At 40.2% G+C, this 25,186-nt stretch overlaps 1 protein-coding gene across 19 annotated transcripts in view; it reads left to right on the top strand.

Moving 5' to 3' along the window:
• Positions 1 to 25,186, top strand: part of Baz2b (bromodomain adjacent to zinc finger domain 2B) — a 211,325-nt gene that overhangs the window by 118,617 nt on the left and 67,522 nt on the right. For 13 of the 19 annotated variants that reach the window (XM_052182535.1, XM_052182532.1, XM_052182529.1 and 10 more), the window contains 4 exons: positions 11,058 to 11,246; positions 16,420 to 16,584; positions 17,395 to 17,588; positions 24,822 to 25,022. In XM_052182535.1, coding sequence (XP_052038495.1) covers positions 11,058 to 11,246; positions 16,420 to 16,584; positions 17,395 to 17,588; positions 24,822 to 25,022 — 749 coding nt within the window. The remainder of the gene's footprint in view (positions 1 to 11,057; positions 11,247 to 16,419; positions 16,585 to 17,394; positions 17,589 to 24,821; positions 25,023 to 25,186) is intronic. The other 6 variants (XM_052182539.1, XM_052182537.1, XM_052182528.1 and 3 more) reach the window with 3 other exon arrangements.

Genomic DNA, 25,186 nt, shown 5'->3' with positions numbered 1-25,186 from the left:
TTTACTTTTTATAAATTAGAAACAATTGCCATCTTGTGTAGGATTATTGTGGCTGTTTTAACCCTCTTTCAAAGTTGTTGCCGCCAGAGAAAAGTACTTCACAATTTTTGTTTTAACCTGAGGTCCCACACTCCAGACACTCCATGCCCATGCCATGGAGGCAGCATCAGAGGGAGGAGGGCGGCCAAAACCCTGGGAAGAAGCTGCACGTCAGTGTGAGAGCACTGCAGCGCCCTTACCTGCAGTGTCTCCCCCAAGAGCTGAGATCTGAGAGTCATCAAATTAACCTTTCACATAGCCAGGGTGAATGAGATGCTTTGTGTATTCCAACCTGTGTAATACATAAGTTAATATTGCCCTTTCCCCACCTGCCCTCTTCACATTTGTCTGGTGCTCTGCTCATTCTAATTGTTGTATTCCAGCCTCCTGACCATTTACTTCTTCAAGTATAAAGCTTTCTTTTCTAGATCAGTATCTGAAGCATGTCCCCCATTTTGTCTGAAAAAATCTTCCTATGTCTGTTTGATTCTTATACTTGAGTGTCAAGATTTACTTTGTGTCCACCTGACTGGGGATTCCTGATGCCTTAAATTAAACATTATTTCTAATGTGTCCATAAAGTACTCTTAGCATTTGAGTCTATGGCTGGAGAAGAGAAAGATGCCCCGCCCCAGTGTTGATGAGCATCATTCAGCTCCCCAGCTCTAGCATCTCCATCAGCAGTTGTCCCTGGTGGGCCACCATAACTTTATTAGCTGATTCTTCATAATCAGTGGTTCCTTCAGGTTCCACATCTCTGAAGAATGACTAGTACTGACCTTAATTATAGATGACTCCACTGATCATAGTGGTTAGGTAATTGCTCTCCCATTATCTACCCCTGAACCTATCCATTTCCTCCACAGCAGTCTTCACAATGTCTAATTATACATTTGATGTTTTTTTATTCATCTTCTCCCTATGTCTAAAGAGCAAGGACTTTATCTGTTTTCTTCTACAGAATGTGTTCAGTTAAAACCTGACACAGTATACATAAGGGAACCATCATTGAAAGAAGGAAAAGGAAAATTTGTAAGACTAGGACTTGACAATTAGATGATTACTAATTTTCTGGCTCTTTCCACCATGTCTTGCATCCAGTGCAGTGATGCGTTGGATGCTTTGGTGGATACCCACCCTTGAGCATCAGGAATGCCTAAACGACACTAAACACCAGGTTCATGTTCGGACTGCTTCATCATCCTCAGGTTTCCGTGAGGATAAAAACGTGTGCCATTGCTAGGGCTGAAGAGATGGTTCCATTGTTAAACACCAGGCTCACAGGCAAAACTATAAAACTTGTTGCATGGCTAAATGGAATCATGAAGGATCACAGAACCGTCAGTGTTGCTGTAGATCGACAGGCAGGTTAACCATGGAGTAACGAATGCAGATGTGAAGCGCACAGAAGGGCTAAGAAGACAGCAGGCCAGTGCTTTCTTACTTTGCTTTCCTTGTACTGGCCGTCTCAGCTTGGATTATGAGCCGGGGAAAAGTACAATATTAGGAAAACCTCAGGTTTTCTAAAGATGTAACACAGACATGTAAATAAAATGCTTCAGATGGGGGAGGGTCTACAAGTTTTCTATGCTGTGCTATGTACTGTTTTGGTAATTTCAAATGACTATGCAAATTTGAGTTGGAATAAGTATCAAAAGTGTAAGGTATTGTAGAGAAATTAGTTGACTGACCACATAGAGTTTTTTGGGGTTTTTTGTTTTCTTTTAAATCAGATTCATCCCTAGCTCTCTGATCATTTGCAGGAGAAGCTGTAAAAGGCTTCACTTTCCTCATTATTAAAGGCTTAAGGCTCTCAAGACACCCCTGTCTCATTTGTCCTAATCAGAAACAAATGCTCAGTGTGCCCTGTGGATGAGGATGTATCATTTTACAAAGCCAAAGGGAGCTACAAAACATCCCAGCTCCCGGGAGCACGGTGTGAAGTGCTCTTTGAAGCTCCTACAGGAGCGCCACAGGTGGGCACGGTGGGTGTCATCATCAGAGGTCCTAGCTGCAGCAGGAGAATGCCACACAAGTCAGCTGTCAGCCTGCCTGTCACACCTCACAAAAACATCCATGTGACCTCCTTAATCATGAGGAGCTGCAGATGAGGGTGTGGGGTGGGTGGGGTGCAGTGCATTGTGGGGCAGCTCATAGTGGGGCGGCACCTTGTGGAGCAGTAAGGTGCTCAGATCATCATGGGCTGTTAGTAAATTAATAATTTACTTTGGGCCTTGGCTTTTTAATAGAAGCTGCTGATTTTTGCACCTTCACTCCAGCATTCTTTTACTTTTTTCTTTTCTTTTTTTTTTTTAATTTTTGTTTATTTTATGTATATAAGTACACTGTAGCTGTCTTCAGACACACCAGAAGAGGCCATTGGATCCCATTACAGATGGCTGTGAGCCAGCATGTGGTTGCTGGGAATTGACCTCAGGACCTCTGGAAGAGCAGGCAGTGCTCTTAACCACTGGGCCATTGGTCCAGCTCCACTCCAGCTTTCTAAGACAGTGAATCCTTTAAGTCGAGTTTTGGCTTTTCAGATCTCTGTCAGTTTGGGCTCTTCTTTTCTCCTGGCCATATGCTTTAAAGAAATAGAAAATCTAAAGGGATGTTTTGATGCAACTCTCCCAGATATAACAGAAAGAGGGCCTTCTCGTATATTTTGAAGAACTGGGAAAGAGATAACAATCAGTCAGTAGTTCAGGGTCAGATCATCTGCCGCACATTCTTGAGACACAAGCCAGTCCCTGTAAGAGCATAGGCACCACCAAGGGAGTCCTGCTTGTCAAGTTCATGAACAGCCCTGACAAACTGAATGGCTTCATGAAGCTGAGTCAGATTTCAGTGAGTAGCACCAGGTCTGGTGCAAATTGGTCAGTGACCACACTGAAGTAACCAGCAGTCTGTCACCTCATTCAGGGAAGGAAGCAGGGGAGAGGTCAGCACTATTTTAGGGTTAAAGAGCATCCAAATAAGTCATCCTACTAGCATTATTTGACGTTTAATATTAAATTTGTTTATATTTAGCATTATTCATACAGAGTATATATTTAGACGTATTAGAAGTATTTCTAACAGTGACTTTTAGATAACAAAAGTGAGTACTCAGCCGGGTGGTGGTGGTGCACGCCTGTAATCCCAGCACTCTGGGAGGTAGAGGCAGGGGGATTTCTGAGTTCGAGGCCAGCCTGGTCTACAAAGTGAGTTCCAGGACAGCCAGGGCTATACAGAGAAACCCTGTCTCGAAAAAACCAAATCCAAACCCCCCCCCCCCCAAAAAAAAAGAAGAAAAGAAAAGAAAAAGAAAGTGAGTACTCTTAATGTTTTATTTAGAATTCCTGCATCTGGTTTCACACGATCTTTTATTCTTTCTGACTAATTAGGCAAGACTGTATTTGCAAGACCTAATCTCAGGGGCTAGCTAGGCAGCTGACTTAAGGCAGACTCTATAGATTATGCATGTATTTTACTTGACAGTACAAGGAACACATAACCAAAGTGACACCATGAGGTGCTGCCTGTTGGAGAACATGTCAGCATTCTGGTGGATACATTCATGCCATATTAGACAGTACTTCATAGTGTCAGGTTCTGTGGCCCATCCCCCAATAAAACAGTGTCCTAGAGAGTGTGCATCTGGTGCATCTTAGTCACGGTTCCCCTTGCTGTGAAGAGACACCATGGCCAAAGCAACTCTTATAAAGGACGATATTTAATTGGGACTGGCTTACAGGTTCAGAGGTTCAGTTCATTATCATCAAGATGGAATGTAACTTGTTTAGTTTAGCACTGTTTAATACATAAGAATAAAGTGCTCTTTTGTAAATATAAAAAAAATCATTTGACATACTGAAGAGGCAGTGTTTAAAAACCAATCTGAGGTGGAGTTCGGACATAACTAAAAGACAGCCAGGTTTCAAGTTTACTGGCAGTGGAGGGTCAGTAAGGGATGCGAGAAGTCTTCCATAGATGTTTAATAGACACAGCACATTTCCTTACCTACATCACACTGATGCTTAGCATATGAATACTTTTCTCTGCAGTTGCTGTACTGATTTTATAGGTTTCTGCAAGTCTTAATTTAAGGCTTCCATTGTCCAGCTGTCTTCTCTCATTTTAAACTTTATTTATGCATTTCTTTATTGTGCACTAGCACATGTCCTTACGGAGGCAGATCTCGCCTCCCACTCTGTTCTGCTGGGCCCCAGGGCTCGCCAGGCCGGGTGGGCTGGGATTGCAGATGTGCACCCACCCGCTTCGTGAGCTTTAGTTAGTGGACTGGGCTCTCAGGGTTGCCCAGCAAGTCCTTCTGCTCCCTGAATTATCTTCATAGTCTCCTCTGCCTTTTCTTAGTGAAGAATATCTAATGGGAGATTGGACTCAAGAACCTAAGCATGGTTGGAATATTATTTTACCTTTTACTAGTAGGACTTTGTAGTTTTTGTTGGAGACTTTAGTAGTAAGTTACTGACAAACGATAGTATGTCCAAATCAGTTAAGTGATATTAGTAACTAGCCCATTATTGGGGTTAGAGTGTTATCTTCTTGTTACAACGAAAAAAGATGTGTTGGAGCCCAAATCGCAGTGCTTCAGCGTGTTCTCTTACTTGGAGATGGGTTCTTCCAGTTCAAAGGAAGACAGTGAGCAGGCCCCTCTCTGCTGTGGCTGTGCCCCCACACAGGGCGTGTCCAGTGAGGACAAAGGAGAATATCCAAGGCTAGGAGAAACAATGGAGCCAGTCCTTTCCTGGTGCTCCCGAGGGAGCCAAGGGCACAGGGCCCTGCCCTCATGCTGGCTGACTGAGGCCTCTAGCAGGACTTCCCTAAGCTATGAGGACAGCCCTAGCAAAGTAATATGCTCTGTGTGGTTTTGAAAGCTGGTTATAATAGTTTGTATTCATTGTGGGGAAACATATTTTATTGCTTATTGAGAAAACATTCTTTAAAATTATTCTCAGTTATTTTTTCCTTTTAATAATAAAAGCAGTGTTTGCATGTTTTCAATGTATATCAGACATGTGGGGTTTTTTTTAAGCATTTTAACTCCTTTCAGTAGATTTAATAAAATGTTTGCTACAAAGAAGGAATTATTCTAACCTCTTAGATTGAAGGGGTACAAATTAATAGCTTTTGTTTCCAAAGCAACCCATGTTTTTACTGACTTATTTCCCCCCCCCCCAAAAAAAACCCAAAACCTGAAATAGAAATAGTTAGCAGTTGAGTGACAAAATTAACATCAGCAGGACTGCAAAGAAACATGAACCTTGGGTATCCTGCTCTGAGAGGGAGCTATTGAGTGTCATCCTCAGTGATGTAGAACTCTTCTGATTGTTACAAAGCACTAAACAAGCTCCAGTCTCTGGTTTATACCTATCACTGAAGCACAAGACAAAAGTTGTAGCTGACAGAAGAAAGCTAAAAGCACAAAATTCAATGTAATAAAGGATTCTTGAATCTTGGGACAAAGATTAGTGGGAAATATGATTAAAGGCAATACTTTTTTTTGCCTAATTAAGGTTAATTTCTTGGCTTTGAAGATTGATCTATCGTCGTATAAAAGATATTAACATAGGAGGGACTACAGAAAAGATACATAGGAACTTGCTGTTACTTTTTCAATTTTTGTGATTATAAAATGATCTCGGAATAAGTACTTGAAAATGAAAATAAGTTAGGTTGGTCATGCATGTTGTAACCCCAGCATTGAGACCCTGAAGCAGAAAGGCTCCAGGACACTGCAGGTCTGAGCCACATACTGAGTCCATGGCTAGCGTGTGCTGCATTGTGAATTCCTGTCTTAAGGAAAAAAAAATCAGTGAATGACTAGACTCTGTATTCTGTACATCTTTCTAAATATTAAGACATAAGGCTTCAATGGCTCCAAATAAGAGAATACAAGAATAAAATGAAGATTATTTGTGGAGAAATATTCTATCCACATGAACTAAAGAATTCTTTTGGTTGTTTGTTAATTAAAGTTCAAAGTTTTATCTTCCTTATTTTGAGTTTCAAATACTTACATTGAAATGGTTAAGAATTCAATGTATTAACTGATAATTGAATTATTCAATTGATAGCAATTTAGTTATGTTTGTTTTGATTTATATGCTCCCTTATCACTGATTTAAAGACCCATGGGATGTGTTTAAATGAATACCGTTTCTAGGCTTGGCAACATTTTTCAGATTACAAACCATAGACTGATTCTGTAATGATGTCAATCATGTGGCAGTATTACAAGATTGTAGACACGGAGCAGCAACTCTGTGTAGCACTGAAAGATCAGGAACAGTTCTGGTACACAGAAAAATAGCTTGTATAGTGAGCTTTGGTTAGGTTTTGTTGTTTCTGATTTTAAAGCTTAGATATTTCCCATCCTGGTTTCTTATATCAACTATGTTTACTGTAACTTTTGGACTTTTCCAAAGTGATAGTAGACTTCACTCGCAGGCACTTTAGGCTGAGGGCATTACTTCAGTCTGTGTATTGTTATTTGCTTCTGGTGAGGTGGGAAGACCTTATTGTTCAGTGAGAGTAACAAGTCCTTGGTAACAAAGGTATTAATAATACCATTCCTCATGACTGACATACTGACATTTGCTTTCTGCTTTTAATAAATTTAAGTGTGTGACCTGGTAGACTTGAAAAGTTGTGCTAAAAACTATTCAACTTAAGAATCTATTAGCATTGCACTGTACATGAATTTTCATTATCTAAGTTTTCCCTGGTCACTTATCATCAGTTAAAGCAAAAACTAAAAGTAAAATAAAATTTGCACACACAGCATGCAAACTGAGCATCTTCAGCTAAGGGAGCAATATTGCCTTAACCATCTAAGTGTGCAGACATTTTCTTTAAGAAAACTTGTTTTTAATCAGGATAGTTTTATTTTTGAGCATATATATTGACATATGGTATATCAACATAGAAAAACATTTACTCTTCCAAAAATAGAACTTTGTAATATTCAGATAATCTTGTTTTATATTTAGGGAGTTAATAGGTTCTATTTGACATGTACTGTTTCATGTCCTGCTTTCTTAGTAGTACAGGATGAGCTGAATTTGAAATGTCATTTACATTTTTAATTGTCGATGATAAGAGGTACAATCATGCTCTTCCTATCTGTGATCAATTTAAAATTCCCTTTGTAGACTTGGGAGATGGCGCAGTAGCATGAGAACCTTAGCTGGGATCTTGTATATACATTTAACAAAAACAGGCATGGTAACCATGCACACTGTAATCTGTGCTGGGGAGGTCAAGACAGGCACATCTGGGGTTCATTTGCCACCAAGCAAATTGTGGAGTTTTAGGTTTGGTGAGAGCACCTTTCTCAAAACATAGTTTGAAAGTGATGGAGAAAAAGTTAATGTTGAGTATACACTTGTGCATGTGTTCCTGACCACACATGTGAACATGCATACAACACACACACACACACACACACACACACACACACACACACACACCACACAACGTGAAGAAAATGACTCCCTTGTGAACAATAGCTTCAGAGTTTAAGATGGTTTACAGCTTCTGGCTTCTTCTTGACCTGGCCCTGGCAGCGCGGGTAATCCTTTCAGTAGGTTTTTGCTGTATTAAAAAAAAAATACAGATATTGAATTTGCTTCTGAGACTAAATAAACCTCAGTGAGGATGTTATATTTTTAGTAATTCAAAGAATGGCTCTTGATTAGTTTAGTCTTTTAAATGAACTGTTTTTCTGTTTCTTATAATAGGTACTGAGATCTTTGTTGAGTGTTTGGTAAAGAGTAAAAATTAAGAAATGAATTTTTCCTGCATAACTATATCCTAGTCATGGAATAAAATAAACAAATGTTAAATAATATTCAGAAGGATATTTGGGGGAGATTCTGGGCTATTTCTTGGTTAATGAACAGCATATTTTAATATAGTAAGAAACAGATAGGATTATATAAAACAAGTCACAGAGAAGAGTATATTGTCTCAGAGGTTCTGAAGTATAAGAGAGAGTGTGAGGAAAGTACCACAGTGGGACTCAGTCTGCCAAGTCCTCCTGTGGCCTGACCTCCCAGGAATGGGGAGGCACCGGGACAGTGAGACTCCATTCCTGCTCATGGGCCCAGGCCTGGCCCAGAGGCCATTCCCACTGAGCTGTTAAAGCCATGGTGGTGTGGAAGAAGGGCAGGAACAGAGAGGACACAGTCTTTAAGAATGCTTACATTTGCAGGGAGGAAAGGAAGATCTCCCAATAAAGAGATCACACATTCACATCCTCCTTTTATAGCACTTTTTATATAATTAAAAATGTTTTATTGTGATCAGATATTTTCCTGATTTTTAATTGTTGCTACAGGAGCAATAAGCATTCAGATATTTTGTTTTCTGCCCATGAGATTAAAATTTAGCTCTTTTGCTAAATTTCAAAATAATGAAATTAATGCTTAATTAGATTTTATGCATCTTTTTAAAGCTAATTCATTAGTTCTCATAAAATTGTTTCTGTAATTTTAGCCATCACTAATTTTAGCGTTTTTAGTCTTTCATAATATTTTGTGTAGTGTTGGGAGCTTAAATTTGTCCCACAGTTTCGTTTTTTAATTAAGCCATGACTGCATACATGTAGTCCGCAAGGTACAATTGAGTACTACTTACTTTTTTAAGTAGAAATGAGATGGGCCTTGGGGATATCTCTGTCAACAAAAGCCACACGCTTGTACGTGTGGTTTTGAGTTTTAGCACCAGAACTCACGTAGAAAAGGAAAAATCAGAAACTTAGTGTGGTGTCCAGCCCCAAGGAAGTGGAGCCCCCGGGTCCCTGGGCCTTGCTGTCCCACCAGCCTATCCAGGCAGTATGCCGCAGACCAATGAGAGTGAGTCTGTCCTGAAGGAAATAGTGGATAGTGCTTGAGAATGACACCACGTTTGTCCTATAGGACCCACATGCTATTTCAGGCATACACATGCACATATATCATATATTTACTCATATGTAAAATGTGCATGACTATATAGTCTATACAACTGGAATTTTGAGTTTAACTCATTTGTCAGAAACATAGGTAGAGGAGGAAGTATGTGTGTGTATGTTTGTAAAGAAAATGTTTGATTGGCACAACTGAGTCAAGAAGTTGATTTATTTGGTTTAGTTGGTTAGAATCAGAGATAGTGATTGTTGACTTAACTGTATTTGTCCCTGTTTTGTCTGAACTTGGATTCAAAGCCAATATCTAGAATCCTTAATAATTCAAAAGTAAATTCAGATTTTATAAATTTCACTAACTTTATATTCTGGATTTAAACAATAAAATCCCATTGACTGATTAGAATGTACACATAAGATCATGTCTTTGGTCTTTAGCTCATTTCTTTAATCCCAGCAAACTCAGAAACCAACTCTGTGAGTTGGAGGCCAACCTAGCCTACATTTTATGTTCCAAGCTAACTAGAACTACATAGGGAAAGCCTGCACCAACAGAACAAACTAATAAACTAACCAAGTGAAAAAAGTAAAACAAGCCCCTCCACCCCCATCCACTCGGGTCCTTCCTTGTTCTCTTGCCTTACAGACTTTTGTGTTCCTTGTAGGGACAGGGCTATCGCTTCACTGTCTGGGGCAGCTCCTTGAATCCAAACTTCTTCCTGTAGAAGACATATATTTTCTCTTTGAATATTCTTATTTTAATGAAAATATTAGTATTATTTCATTTAAAAACATAGCACTCAGTCTATGGAAGTTCTTAGGTCTTTCCCTTGTTCTCTTAAGAACCAGAAAATCAGAGTTAACATTTGATAAACAGCTAAGTGATAAGCAATGGTATTCCCATTTATAATTCACTTAAATTTACTTCATGGATTAACAAATCAATTAGTGAAAATTTCATCCCTGGTCACAGGTAGACCAGAGATAATACTAGAGTGTTGCTCTGTGTGAACTCTAAAGCCCAGTAATATTCACAAAGTAGATAGGCTTTTTCTCTACGGAGTCCTGGGAGACCCTAATCCGGGGCAGCCCTTGACTGTCTTTATGCTGCATCTACAAGAACCAGAGTTTCATTAATTAGCACGGGGTAGGATTGAACTCTTTATGAAGCCCAGGCTGGCCTAGAACTTTGAATTCTCCTGCCTTGACCTTTCGAGTGCAGAGTTACAGATGTGTATTACCATCTTCATATGCAAAATAAATTATTTAATTTATTTCAGGCCGCGGCTCCTTAAGTAGTTCTGGTTGGTCTAGAACTCACTACACAAACCATGTTGCCCCCCAGTGACAGAGATTGATCAGTCTGCCTCTGCCTCCTGAGTACTGGGATTAAAGTTGTGCCCTACCATTTAAAGTGAATTCTTTAAAGAACCTAAAATACTAGGTTCAATACTCCTGCCTTCATGGTAAGAGGGCAAAGTGTCCTGATTATTTCCTGTGAGTAAAGGAAAGATTTTTTTCTTGTTCTGCACAAATGGACTTGTGACTTTATTTAGAAATGCTTTAGTAAGTGTATTAATTGTGCTGTCTTTGACACTATTTGACCACCCTGGTACAAGCTGCCTTGGGAATTGGGATGTTCTTCTTAACGAAATATCAGACAGAGAACAGAACTTTGACTTTGTACATGAAAGTGACATCTCTGCGCCAAGTCTGATCATTTGAATGATTATTTGGTAACTGAGTTGCGTCCATTTCTTAGATTTTCAGTGTTAGATTTGTTTTTATTTTTCTCAAGAACAAAAGAGCGTGATGTCACATCAATGTACCTGTATTGACAAAACTGACCACTTCCTCAGTTCAGATACAAAAATTATTTTCTTAGCATCTGTTCTAACATCTGAAGTTCAAACTACTGAGGGTCTTCTAGTCATTTTGAGTAACCTGAAAATGGTTTTATGTTTCTAGAAACATTCTGTAGGGTTTGAAGAGTATAACTTAAGAAAATATAATATAAAAATTGAATAACTATTTTTGTAAACTTCATGAATGCAGGTAATGCTCATGTTTTATCTAAGCGACTTTAAGTGTGTTTTTTCCCCTCCAGGACATTTATTCAGAGCAGCTGGGGATCAGCCGTTTAACCTGTCCACAGTGCCGAGTGCCTTCCCAGTGGTCAGCCACCCAGGCTTTGGTCTACATTCGGCCAGCTCAGGGCATTCAGAATTTGGTGGTTTGGGGACACTTGGTACACCCACAGCCTTAGCCGCACATCCCCAACTAACATCTTTTCCAGGTAAACAACCTTTATGGTGTTGAAGGAAAGGAGAAAAGCCTGAGAATGCCCAGGCAGTGTCTGTTTATTTAACTGAGCAGCAGAGTGGAATATGCTTGACTCTGGGGCAAGAATTGGCTCTGTTTTACCGTATGCGGCAAACCAGAGCTTGATATGTGCGTTAGAACATGCAGCACTCAATTACTCACTTGTCATAGAACAGAATAATTAAGGCAAGTGTTTCTGGTTCATTTACCAAAGTATTGGATGTAGAAAATGTACTGTGAGTATACAGTTTTAATTCTTCCCAGCTTTGAATGTGTGTGTTCAGTGTATATGTGTACATTTTCATGCGTCTCTGTGTGTTTGTATGTGCTCATGGGTACACAATGTGGGAATGTATTTATGGAAAGCCAGAGTTTGAAGTCAGGTATCTCCTCAGTCACTTGAGTGCTTATTTTTGACATAGTGTTTCCCCTGAATCTGTAGCTCACTGGTTCACGAGGCTGGCCAGCCAGCAAAGTCCAGATTCTGTCTCTGTGCCTGGATGTGTGCTTGGCTTTTAGACTTTCTACATGGGCTTGGTCTTGTCCCCATGCTCTTGAGGCATGTGCTTAACTGTCTAAACTATCTCTCCAGTCCCATTATCTCATTTTTTTTGGGGGGGGGGGGTTGGTTTTTTTGGATTTGGTTTTTTTGAGACAGGGTTTCTCTGTGTAGCCCTGGCTATCCTGGAACTCACTCTGTAGACCAGGCTGGCCTCAAACTCAGAAATCCTCCTGCCTCTGCCTTCTAGAGTGCTGGGATTACAGGTGTGTACCACCACCGCCGGGCTCCATTATCTCATTTTTAAATTAAGTATTTAATTTGGCTTGGCAATGTCCTCTGTGGTAGAATTCTTGCATAGCATATATGAGGCCAGCACTGGGAAAAAGTACCTTACAGTCTGAACCTAGACTTATGTTTTTATGTTTTCTTACTTTGTTAGTAAGTCGAGGCTCAATCTTAATTTTCTGTACTTTTTCCCATTTGAAAACTGTTTCCAGAACATATTTGGAATAGGTTTCCTCAACAGTTAGGCAGTTGGCTCTCGTGCATGGCCAGGACCAGGGTGAGATGGGGTTCTTTAGACTGGACACACAGTAGCTGAGCTCACACAAATTTTCCTGAAAGTCCTGATTTAAGTGTATTATGCAGTGATTAATGTTACTTTTCAGTAAGGAGACACTGTTATTGGGACACTGTTTAAATTGCTAGAGCTCAGTTCCACCTAGAAACTGACTTGGGTTTTCAAACCTGTAAACTTAAAACATTGGCTGCTTTCTAGGGCTGCCTAAAGACGGGAGTCAAGCCTGTCAGTAGGGCTGTCCACAGTGTGTAGCGCACATTGGTCCAGATTGCATAGCTCACTATTTGTCCACTTTAATGGCTGAAAAAATATCTACTGCTTTCTTAAAAAGAACCCAAGTATCTTTTAAAACTGTAGAGAGAATATAGAGGTTACTATATGTATTGCTTGTGGTTACTTGTGGATTTCAAGTATTATCTCTTGAGGCACATTATTTCTTTAATTTTATTGTCTTGAAGAGGGGATGATAGAAAAGTTTAGTGAGTGGACAGAGTCTTGACCAAATCTTAATAATATTTCCTTAATATATTAATAGGAACTAATTTTTTTCTCACTATGTAGACCCTTGACCCTCTTCTATGTAGACCAGGCTGGCTTCAAACTTCCAGAGATGTACCTGCCTTTTCTTCTGCCTCTTGGGCACCACCATACCTGGTTTGTTCTGTTTTTAACATGGTTATTCAGTATCAACAGCTACCTCCTGAAATCAAAGACCTTGAAATAAAATCTAAATGGTTAACAGTAATTAAGGAGTTACTGATATCTTCAGTACTTTTATTGTCTTGTGATAGTTTATTGTAGGACCGCTTTTGAACATTTCTAAACTATATTATAAATACTGTATTAAAACCAAATATTGAAAATATGATCAAATTAATATTAAAAAATAACTCATGCGATGGTACTTCCAAAATATAAAAACCAACGTAGGAGCCAACAAGACAGCTCATTGGGAAAACTTGCTGCTAAGCCTTTTGACCTGAGTTCAATTCATGGGACCCATATGGTACAAGGAGATAACCTATTCCCTCTTGTTGCCCTCTGACCTGTACATGCACATACATGTGAATGAATGTGCACACACAGAGTATTTAAGAACATCTGACGTAAGGAAGCAATGCTTCTTGAACCTGCTGTATAGGCATCCCCTTGTTTACCAGTGTCCTGGAGGAGCAGCCCAGCACTCTGTTTTATGGACTATGAAGCAGCAGCAGCAGCAGCAGCAGCAGTGGTAAAATGTGCATACGTGTGCACACTTCTTTGCAACATGGAATGAGATTATAGTTGACTATACTTTTTAATTACACATTAGTACAATAACTTAAATACATAAATTATAATTCAGAAGGGTAACCAAATGGACCCTTTAGGAAAAAAGTCTTCGTAAATATGAGGAAGTCGCAAGAAGATAGATACTATTAGCAGTTTTACCCAAGGTATAGTTTTTTCTTTTATGAAGATATATACATCTAAGTTATTTTTCATTTCAAAGAATAAATTTAAACTTATATTGGATATTACTATAATATAATTTTTATCATATATTGAAATAGTATTTTATGAAATTCATTTTAAAACATTTGAAATTCCTTGTGTTTACATTTTAATGCTATAATCTGTGAAGTTTGGGGTTATATCAGGCTTTTATATATGAATGATTTTAAAATTCTGCCATGTCAGAGCCAGGTTTGCAGGTAGGTGAGTGTAAGCCTTGGAAGGCAGAAGATCACGAATTTGATACCAGCCTGGGCTAAATAGTGAAACTGTGGTGCCAGCAAACAACGCTGCAGAGAAAGGCACTGTAGAATCAAATCAAGATTTGTCGTATAGTCTAAAATGTTAGTTAGCACTCCTCCCTGGAAATGGTTGCTGTGACTGCGGCAACATTTCTTGGGATTTTGAATTTGCTTAGAAGTTCATCTTGCACCTACTTATGTTACTTTTGTTTAATATCTTCCATTTGGTATGTAAGTTATTTTGTGACTAAAATGTGTTTCTTATTTTCCTCAATTTCAAATCTATATAAACTTTTCACTGAAAAGTTGTAATTTCATTTGAAATAATATCAGACATTTATCTTCAAAAATGGTCCTTTATTTTATCTAACTGATCTTGTATGTTTGTCTCTGAGCTGGCCTCTCACGGCAGTTTCCCTTTTATCTCCCTAATGCCTGTGGTGTACCTACTTGCTAATGACATTCTGAGGTACATGGTAATGTTTTTCTGAGTTTGATTATACCTATCACATTTGAATCTTGTGCTCTGACTACTTGGTTTTTAACCAGTTCCTATGTCCAGCCTTAAATTATGTCCAGCATGGGTTAGAGGTCAATACCTTATAGCTGGAGTCTGTTTTTAGCAACTAAGGGGAAATTAAGTTGTAAACTTACATCTGCAGAGAGAAATGAGCTGTGCAGATGCTCCCCTCCCCTAAAACACACCCCCCCCTTTACCCATCTAAATGCATCTAGGCATGGCTAAGTGACAGAAGTTTTCACACAGTTTTTGTGACTCAAGTCCCTAGTTTTCAGGGTACCATTCACTAAATGACCACAGTTGCAGCAATGCTTTTGCAGGGTTTTGCTTACATTGTTCATGACACCACTGGGAATGACAGTGGTCTTGAACGTTTCATCCTTACATAATGAAGGCATGTTCCTTTTTAAAGATCCTATAGTACAATCTCCTGATACAATGTGGGTGTTTGCGTCTAATATTCTTGTGTTTGTTCCAGTCAAAGAAATAATGCCATATTGTTTAGGAGACTTGTATGAAAGAGAACTAACTTTGAAATTTAGTGGATTGGCCAGTTGATTGTTTCAGGATGTGGTATGAGGCAATACAGGACTGTTCTTTGGATGATTACCAAATTACCCCCTGCCCCATTTTTTGTCTTTTGAGACAGGGTTTCTCTATATAACCCTGGCTGTCCCGGAACTCAGTCTCCAGAGTGGCTGGTGTCATGGAGATCTGCCTGCCTCTGAGATTAAAGTCCTGGGCTACCGCTGCCTGGTCCAGATCTCTTTTTACTCTACACTCTTCCTTGAAAAATGCATTTTATAAAAATTGGCTCTTCCCCCCCTTAAGAATTTTAATGAAGGGCCAGGCAGTGGTGGCGCACGCCTGTAATCCCAGCACTCTGGGAGGCAGAGGCAGGCAGATTTCTGAGTTCAAGGCCAGCCTGGTCTACAGAGTAAGTTCCAGGATAGCCAGGACTATACAGAGCAACCCTGTCTCAAAAAAACCAAATCCAAAAAAAGAAAAAAAGAAAGAAAGAAAGAATTTTAATGAAGGACTACTGTTTGACTATCTGAATTTCATTAAATGATTCTGTTTTTCAATTTAGTTATTTTGTATGTGTAAAAAAATCACTATAAACTATAATTCATGAGAAATGTAAGGTAAACTCAAGGTGTCTTTATAGATTTTAAAGCTAGAAGCTTTATAAGACTAGATTTTTAATTAAAAACTATGTTTGGGAAGTTTTCTTTGAGAACATATTTCTATATTTTTGTTTAGCTATAGAATTACTTCAGAAATACATTTGTGATGTGCTAGATTTACCTGATATATTAATTTCCCCTCCTCCTGATTTGTGAAAGCCAGATCGATACTGTATATGACTGGGGGGAAATCTTACAAGGCTGCAGATGGAAACTTTAAATCCAAATTCTTAGATGAATACAGACTCAATTCTTTTAATTTCCTTACTAATGTAGTAAATAGATGATGTAGGTTATAAAGCTAAATGGTTCTTTTTATATTCTAAGTGTGTATACACACACACACACACACACACATATTGTAAAAAAAACTTCCTTTTTGGCTTGAATCTAGGAAAGAGTTAAGGGAAGATTCTTGAATCATGACCTAGTAATAGGAAGATGATTATACAAATTCAAATTACAGGTTTACAGTGAAAAGATTCTCAGAGCTATGTGATTTGAGCAGTTCTATATTGGAAGAAACATGAAACATTGTTTCTGCAATAAAATGCAGCAAATAGTAACTGCCTGAATTATGAAAGCTCACTCAGTTCTTGCTGTTGCTCTGCTTGGTTTTGAGGTGCAGAGTGGTGGCGCACCACAGACAGTCACCCTCGTGCAGGAGCGCCCTTCTTTCCACCATTACTGGGAATTCCACCACTGTTTGCTCCTCCAGCCCAGAATCATGACTCATCATTTCATTCAAGGACTTCTGGGAAGAGCAGTCGAAACGGTCCTGAAAAAGGTACTCACATGGGCGCGAGTGAAGGGCTGGAAACCTGTCCCCACACCGCTTTGCAGCAGTTTGGTTTTCAGAACATTTTTCCAGCCTTGTGCTAGTTGTCTCTATATCATCTTTTTTCATCCTTATAACAGTGCTGCCATATCACAAATCTCCTGATTTTGCAATCAAGGTTAAATAAATACTTGTGTTAGGAAATGCTCTGTGAATTACCCAGGGTCTGAGCCTCCTACAGCTGCCTCTATATGTCTTTATCTCTTACACAGAACTCTGGATAGAATGCTGGTTCTCCTCCAGCTTAGTTTATCCAGACCACAACCCTACTGCTGTGTTTTTCTTTTAAATGATCAGTATCTCTGTGGTCTCTAAGTATTGTTACAAGAAGTTGCAGTGTTTTAGCTAGCCCATTGCTTATTCATATTGACTGTTTCTAAAAGGACAATGCTTACTCGTGATTTGTTTACTAAACATGTTTGTTTAATGTCTGTGTAGACACTCAGTTTAATGCTAGTGAATAATTCAGGTTAATTTAATGTACTCATAGTGTTGCATATTGGTCACCCTCCAACAAACTCTAAAATTTTATCTCTCACAATTCTTCACCCTTTAAAATAAACCCCTCCGAGGCCCAGTGTGAGGATTAGTTTGTACTTGTTTGTACTGTGTGCATTATGAATCTTTCATGTAGAGGAATGATACGTGACTTTAGTGTCTGTCTGTTTGCACTCACAGTTACACATACACAGCAGCACACTCTCCACCCCTTGTTCTGGCCCAATACTGTCCCAATATATAAATCTGTTTATTTTCAAGGTATGAATGGGTCAGTTAATGGAAACAGTGCAGCATCTGTACTTGGTGTCAACACATCTGTACTATCCACTCCTGCTTCAAGTTCCATGGGACAGAATCAAAGCACAAGCTCAGGTGGAGGAAACCTAAAATGTCATCAGGAACAAAACAAAAGCCAGCCTGTGGACGCCAGAGCCGACAAAATCAAAGATAAGGTAAGCTCTTTCCTGTACAAAGAGGACCAGTATATAAGGGAAATATTTTAGAAGCCAAACTACCAGAAGTGTCTATTTTTATAGTATAGTGCTGACATTTGACTGTCTTGGCCAGTTAAAACCCAGAGGAAGTGTACAAATAATTTAATTGGTAGTAACAGTAATGGGTTAACAATCTTTTTGTTTCTTTTAGTTCTTAAGTGGTGAGCATTGAACCTAGGGCATCTCTCTCTCTCTCTCTCTCTCTCTCTCTCTCTCTCTCACACACACACACACACACACACACGAAGCTTGCATCATGCCTCTGAGCTAGGCTTCAGGTCCAGTGGAACTTGATAGAGACATGCAGATGCCAGCTGTTCTTAGTGTCGTGCCTATTGATTTCAATTTTCCCTGTGCATTTGGTGGGTAGTAGTACACATTGGAAAATAACACTAAAATAATTAATTATTCTGTGAGTGGCTGGGCCAGAGTCTGAAGGCAAACATGTGAACTCTGGAGTCTGTGGTTTAGGGGCGCAAAGCTAAGAGAGGGTCTGTTATGGGAACTTCCATATAATCTCAGCAGACCGATCACTCCTGTACCCCATCATGCAGACTGAGCAGTTTCCACTCTGTGCTGGTTCCGTCTCTGTATGCAGGTTTTCAGTTTATTGCCTCTGAGCACTAAATGCTTTGCTCTTTGGTATAACATTAGGGTCCTGATCTTGGATCAGGATTCCTGTAAAACCAGACTAAGTTTTAGGCCAGCCTGATCTACATAGCAAATTCCAGGCTGCTGGAGAGAGCCAGTCAGACAGAAACAGAGCAATAGCAAAGACCCAAGAGACTAGGGACAGTGTCCTACAAGAGCAGAGATTTTGCTCCTCGTTTAGTATTTTTTTCTCTTTCTCTCTGTGTCTGACTGTCTTTAATATGGGTGTTTTTTGCCTTCAAGTTTGTCTAAATGTGTGCAGTACACATGGAAGCCAGAACAGGGAATCAGAGTCCCGGGCCTAAGTTACAGACAGTTGTGAGCTGCCTTCTGGGTCCTGGGAATTGAACCTGAGTGCTCTGGGAGATCAGTCTCTGCTCTTAACTACTGAGTCATCTGTCCAGCATTACGTTTAGTGTTTCTTTTAGCTCGTCCTGCCAGTGGGCTACTTCCTTGCTAGTTTAGGGCCTCTTGACTGGTGGTATCCAGATACACGTAGTGGTATACAGGGAATTCAGATTGTGTACACATCTAGTCTACTTCATTGACATCACTACAGTTTATAAGCAAGTTTTGCTGAGAAATTAATGGGTACCTTTCTAGATATTTTTTTCTGGTACCCAGCTAAAAGGATGTCAGTCTAGTTTCCCTGGCACTATAGTAGACAGTGTTTCCTGTGTGCCAGGGCTGTGGCCTTCATGATACAGTACAAGAGCTACTTCTTCTCAACAAATCTGAAGTTTAGCCTTAGGTGAGTGGGGATCATGATAAAGAAGCCTTCCTTAATTCTACAGAAAAATGGCTGTGTCTGCTATCTCTCTATTATTTAGAGGGCTGCCATTTCATTTTTTTCATCTGACATCTTCTGTTACAAGGTAAAATTACAAGGTAATTCTTAGAGCTCTGTTGCTTTTGTTTTGAGACAGCATGTTTCTTTGTAGACCACACTGGCCTGAAACTAAGCTGCTCCTGCCTCACCTCCTACAAGCGGAGGTCTCTGGGTGGATCTGTCCAGCCTGCCCGGATACTTGAAATTCTTTGTTGCCCTTTTTTGTTCAGATCCCCTAACATGTATTTTGCATTCTGACTAGATGGTTTTTGCTATAGAATTGGTTTCAGATGTACCATTAGTGTTTAAGTTGTTCATATGGTAAATTCATCCAGATTCTAATCATTCCAAGCTTTTGACTTCCTTATTTACATAAAGCAAGGGAAACCCTAACATCCCAACTTCCATTAAGTCTGGGTTTTTCTTTATCCAGGACACCTTCAGCCACATTTTGCCTTTCGCTCTTTTCCTTGATCTGTTTTCTCAGCAGAAAAAAGATATTTCTCAGAATATGGTAAGCCCCATCAGAGCTTGGCCAAGGTCCTCTGGTGTCTCTAGAGGCTCACTGGGTGTCTCGACAGCCCTCTACAGGGACCCAGGCAAACACTGCTCTGCTAGAGCCGCTCCCAGCAGCCCTCTCCAGCTGCTCTTGGTCTCCCTTAGGATTGTTTCCAAGGACAGGCCCATCAGTGTAAACAACAGGACCTTTTCTTGAGCTCCTGCTGGCTCCTCTGCATGTCACACACTGCCTGTTCTTATTTTCTGTACCGTGTGACACAGATCTCTTGCATTACGTCATTGGCGATCTGCTGGTACTGTATTTCTAAAAGCCACTTATCTATACTTTCAAATTTTAAACTTTTTAAAAAGATTTATTTTATGTATGAGTACGCTGTAGCTGTCTTCAGACACACCAGAAAAGAGCATCAGATAACATTATAGATGGTTGTGAGCTACCATGCAGTTGCTGGGAATTGAACTCAGAACCTCTGGAAGAGCAAGCAGTCGATGCTCTTAACTGCTGAGACATCTCTCCAGCCCTTGTCTGTACTTTTAAACTCTGTGTCATCTGACCTAAAGTGTCAGACAGGTTCAAGGCATTGCACACAAAAAAAAAACAAAACCATGTAGTGAATGTGAAAGAGTCCTAATTTTCTTTTCTTAGTGAGGAATCTGCACTGATATTGCTAAACAGAATTAGCACTCCTCACTAAAACTTCTTATCGTACTGATAATGAGGGGCACATACTGAAAGTTAACTACAGATACCCCTCTTTTGCCAACTGTTCAGACAGATCTGAAGCACCATATTAGAGCATGTAAACAACTCAATAAAGGTTATAGTATACAGAGATTGAATATTAAGTCAAGTTTTAATTAATCTTAGAATTTAATCATAACAAAATTTATGATTTCATATAATTTAAGTACTTTTGAGTAATACATGTGCCAGCATGTATTATGATAACATTGCTTAATTAAAGTGAACATAAAATTCTGTATTTTTACTCATTATTTTCAACATTAAAAGCTTTATAAAATTACCTCATTAGCTCTTTTCGTGTATATTTTGTATGTCCATCCTTGAGAACATCCTTGGCCTCCTCGTCAGAGCCACTGAGAAGTGCGCAGCTTCCCTGGTGATGAGAACACAAGTCGTTCTGACAAGAGTTTATAGACATACAGCCTGCTTGTAACTTAGTTAAGGTTGAATGCATTCTACTCTTGTAATTATATAAATTTCTGTTCTGTGTAGCAAATGCCATCTTTTAAAAATGTTAAAGAATATAATATGACAGAGGTGCTATGTCTAAGCCTAAATTACAAAATTATAATATGATCTGGCCATTCCATTCGTGGGTGTGTGCCTCAAATATTTGAATGAAGAGTCTTAAATATATGAACCCCTAGGTTAGTTATCTGTGGTAACTAAAACAAGTTTGATTCTTTCTAAGACAGATTCACGTGTGTGTGCTTGGGCTCAATTCACACCTGTGTGGCCATCAGAGCACACTCTGGGAGACTATTCCCCTCTTCCCACTTTGTGGGTTGTCAGTTTAGTCCTTGACCATGTCACTGGTCCAGGAGTTTGTGTTTAATGGGTTTAGTGTTTCTGTGTTACAAGATGAGAAGAGTTCTGAATGTATATTCTGATGATTATGTGCCAATCTGAATGTACTCGATAGTGCTGTGCTGTTGACTTAGACGCTGGAATGCTGACATTGTGGTCACTCCTTGGGTGTGTCTGCTGCTCTCATGCCCTTATGCAGAGCGCCTGGCTCACCCACTGCGCCTCCTGGCTCTCGCTCTTCCTAGTCCGCTGTGCGGTAACTCATCCAGCTGACTTTCTCTTTTGACTGTGGCTTTCTCCATGGCTTTCCCCGTCCTGCAGTGTTCCAATCTTACATCTTCATAAGGGTGCTGTCCTCCCTCCCGCCTCAGCTCACAGTGCCTGACGACAGCAACCAAATCCTTGCCCTCCTTCTCTAGCAGGTGTCGTAGTAAATGCTCCTGTTTATAAATGTCCTTTACACTCACCACTTTATAAGTTGTATGTTGATGCACGTCTCCTGTTCTCACTAGCAAATGTTCTTATATCCTGAATCCCCAAAAAATGTCAGCGCCTATATTTAGCAGATAGTAGTCTTGAGCATGTCTTTGTTTAGATACTGAAAAAAATTAGTGATAATGAGCGTTCACAAGAGTTCTCAGAGACTCCGAGGTCAGATGCAATAAAATTAGTCTTCTCTCCTTTATCATTTTTATGAACTCAGGATGATTTTAAAGCAGTATTTGTGAAAGTAAAGTGACATTACCTAATTAATTTGCAAATAAAGCACACACCCCACTCCTAGGGGCTGTGGAAATGAAATAGGTATCCAAACCTACTTCTGCCCTTTCTCGAGTACCGCTCTATCTAGTTCTGATACTTGTCTCAGGGCTTCCTGGCGTTTGTCAGCCTTCCCTGCATGTCAGTCCACACTGTGCAGTGACCAGCTCAGCAGAATTGCATCGGCTGTTCATGAATGGCCATCTTTAGATACCTGTAACGGATACTGGCTGCAAAGGAGTTGCTCTTTTGCCAAACGGCAGATTTAACATTAACAGCGTTCTTTCCCTTTGGCCTCTACCTGCCTTGTCTTTTTTGCCCCACTAGTCCCACACCACTCAGATTCAGTTTTTCATCACCCCAGAGAAGATGAGGCAGATGCCACAGGGAATAATGAGGCGCTGAGTTCACTGTTGGAGGCCGTGCCTGTGGGAGCCAAAACTGCAGCTTCCATTTGGCTTTCTGTCTCTTGTCCCCCAGTCCCAGCATTCGTGAAATCTGTGTTTATGTGAGGACTGGAACTTGCAATTTATTTACTTTTTCAATTTCTTTGTCTGACAGTAAATACTACTCAGTGGCAGGGACTGGCTGCAGACTGCACGTCCTCGTGTTGCAGTGTCTGCTTAGCGTGCCTTCCTCTGTCTTCCTGTCAGTCAGTCTGTATGGTCATTATGTAACATTTTATAGTTTATCTCATGTTGTGTTTATTATAGTTCATCTCACAGTTATGTTTTCATACAGTACTCATTCCTTTTTATTCAATATTTAATACCTGTACACGCCTATAATGTGTTTGGATCCGTTCCTTCCTGCTCGTGTCTCCCCCATTCCCCTTCCAACTCCGTGTGCTTGCTGATGTGTGCTTGTGCTATATGTGCTCCTCCCCCTCCTCCTCCCTCCCTCCCCTCCTCCTCATTACCCACAAGTCCATTTCATGTTGCCTGTATGTACATGAGCGTATGATCACCCGTCGGAGCGTGAGCGGAGTAAGCCCTAAGTTCCTAAGAAACGTGGGCAGTGACGTCTGGCCTCTTCCTGTAGCCATCAGCCACCACCAGCTCCTTAGGAACGCCTTCCCCATCATTCCTGGGCCTTCCTCTGGCCCTTCCTGTGGTCTGGAGGTCTTGGTCGTAAACAAGGAGAACACTGTTCCATTTCAGGCACCCACCCCTTCTGGCTGTTTCTTTTCTTTTCTTTTTTAACATTTTTTTATTAAATATATTCTTTATTTACATTTCAAATGATTTCCCCTTTCCTGGTTCCCCCACCCCCCAAAATCCCATAAGCCCTCTCCCCTCCCCTATCCCCTCATCAATCCCCTCCCACTTCCCTTTCCCAGCATTCCCCTACCCTGTGGCATCTAGCCTTTCCAGAACCAGGGGTCTCTCCTCCCTTTGATGTCCAACAAGGCCATCCTCTGCTGCCTATGCATCTGGAGCCATGGGTAACTCCATGTGTGCTATCTGGTTGATGGTTTTGTCCCTGGGAGCTCTGGGAGTGCTGGGTGGCTCTTATTGTTGTTCCTCCTGTGTTTTGTAACAGTATATGGGATGGATCACTAGGTGTGGTAGTCTCTGGATGGTCTTTCCCTCAGACTCTGCTCCGCAGTTTGTCTCTGTATATTTTGTTCCCCCTTCTAAGAAGGACCCTTCTGGGTGTTTCTTAAACATAAGATTTCTTTTTCATATGAACTATATTATCCCTTTCTGTCCGCTTTCAATACTTTTTTCTAATAAAGCCTTGAGTATTTTAGAAATAGGTTTTTTTTCTCTCTATGTGATCCCCCCCCCCCCCACAAGTTTTGCTATGAAGCCCTGGCTGGCCTGGATTCACTATGTAGACTAGGATAGTCTGAAACTGATAGAGAGCCTCCTCCCTCTGCCTTCTGAGCACTTGGGTTGATATGAAATATTTTTATAAAGGATTCCCTTCCTCACCACCACGCCATGCTGTCTGCCTGGTCTTCCGGCTGTCACTCAGAACTGGATGCCATTGTTTGCTTTTATACAGAAATCTCCGCCCCTCCTCTCCCCACACTACTCTGAATTTCATGTACACAAAGATTCACTGGGTCACACAGGTAGAGGAGGTGCCTGAAAAGGCGGTTTGGCCCATCTTAGGTCAAGGTCTGTCTGCTTGCTACACGTCAAATCTGTGTCATTATTTTGTGAACTGCTGTTCTGAATGTTGCACTCTTTAAAGCATAGCTATGATGTAGGTAGCTCTACATATGTACAATATTTATATTTATATTTTAACTTCTACATGGGACTGTATCTATTGCATATTTTATGCTTTATATATATATAAGAATACAGTATGTATATTAAGTAACATAATAGAATTATTTGATATAGGTTTTTTTGGGGTTTTTTGGGTTTTTTTTTTGTTTTGTTTTGTTTTATTGTTTTGGTTTTTTTTTTCGAGACAGGGTTTCTCTGTGTAGCCCTGGCTGTCCTGGAACTCACTTTGTAGACCAGGCTGGTCTCGAACTCAGAAATCCACCTGCCTCTGCCTCCCAAGTGCTGGGATTAAAGGCTTGAGCCACCACTGCCCAACTGATATAGTTTTAAATAGGGAAATTTTCTCAGGTTACAAAACTGCTCTCCTCATAACATTTTTTTTAAATGAGTTTTTTCTAAACAGATTAATAGGGTAAATACTCAAGTGAGTAGCCATGCCCAGACTTACACACTTATACTTTACATTGATGATGTCCTGTTAGATTAGATAATAATAACCCTTATAGCATATGCTTTCTCTTTTGTAAATGGGTTTTAATAGTGAAGATATCATTTGAAAACTAAAAGAGCATGCCTTCTACTAAAGCCTGAATTTATTTTTAAAGAATAGTCTTGACAAATAATGACTGTTCCTCTAGAAACCAAGGAAGAAGGCTATGGAAAGTTCCAGCAACAGTGACAGTGACTCAGGCACATCGTCAGACTCCTCGAGTGAAGGCATTAGCAGCAGCGACTCAGACGACCTGGAGGAGGAAGAGGAAGAGGATCAAAGTATCGAGGAGAGTGAAGATGATGATTCTGACTCAGAGACCGAAGCACAACACAACAGTAACAACCAGGTATGTTTCGCTCTCATGCAGTGCTCTTGACCAGTGGGCCAGAAATCTCCTTGTGACTCCACACCAGTCCTCACCTTCAGTCATTACCTATGGAACACGACCTTCAAGGGGATTGTGTTTTAGGGAGCTTTATGTCATGTCTCTGTCATTAGTGATTAGCAGAA

Source organism: Apodemus sylvaticus, chromosome 5, assembly GCF_947179515.1.
Source record: "Apodemus sylvaticus chromosome 5, mApoSyl1.1, whole genome shotgun sequence".
In the NCBI taxonomy this organism is placed as follows: Eukaryota; Metazoa; Chordata; class Mammalia; order Rodentia; family Muridae; genus Apodemus; species Apodemus sylvaticus.
The sequence above is the reverse complement of the archived record's forward strand: the minus strand, read 5'-3'. Positions and strand labels throughout refer to the sequence as shown.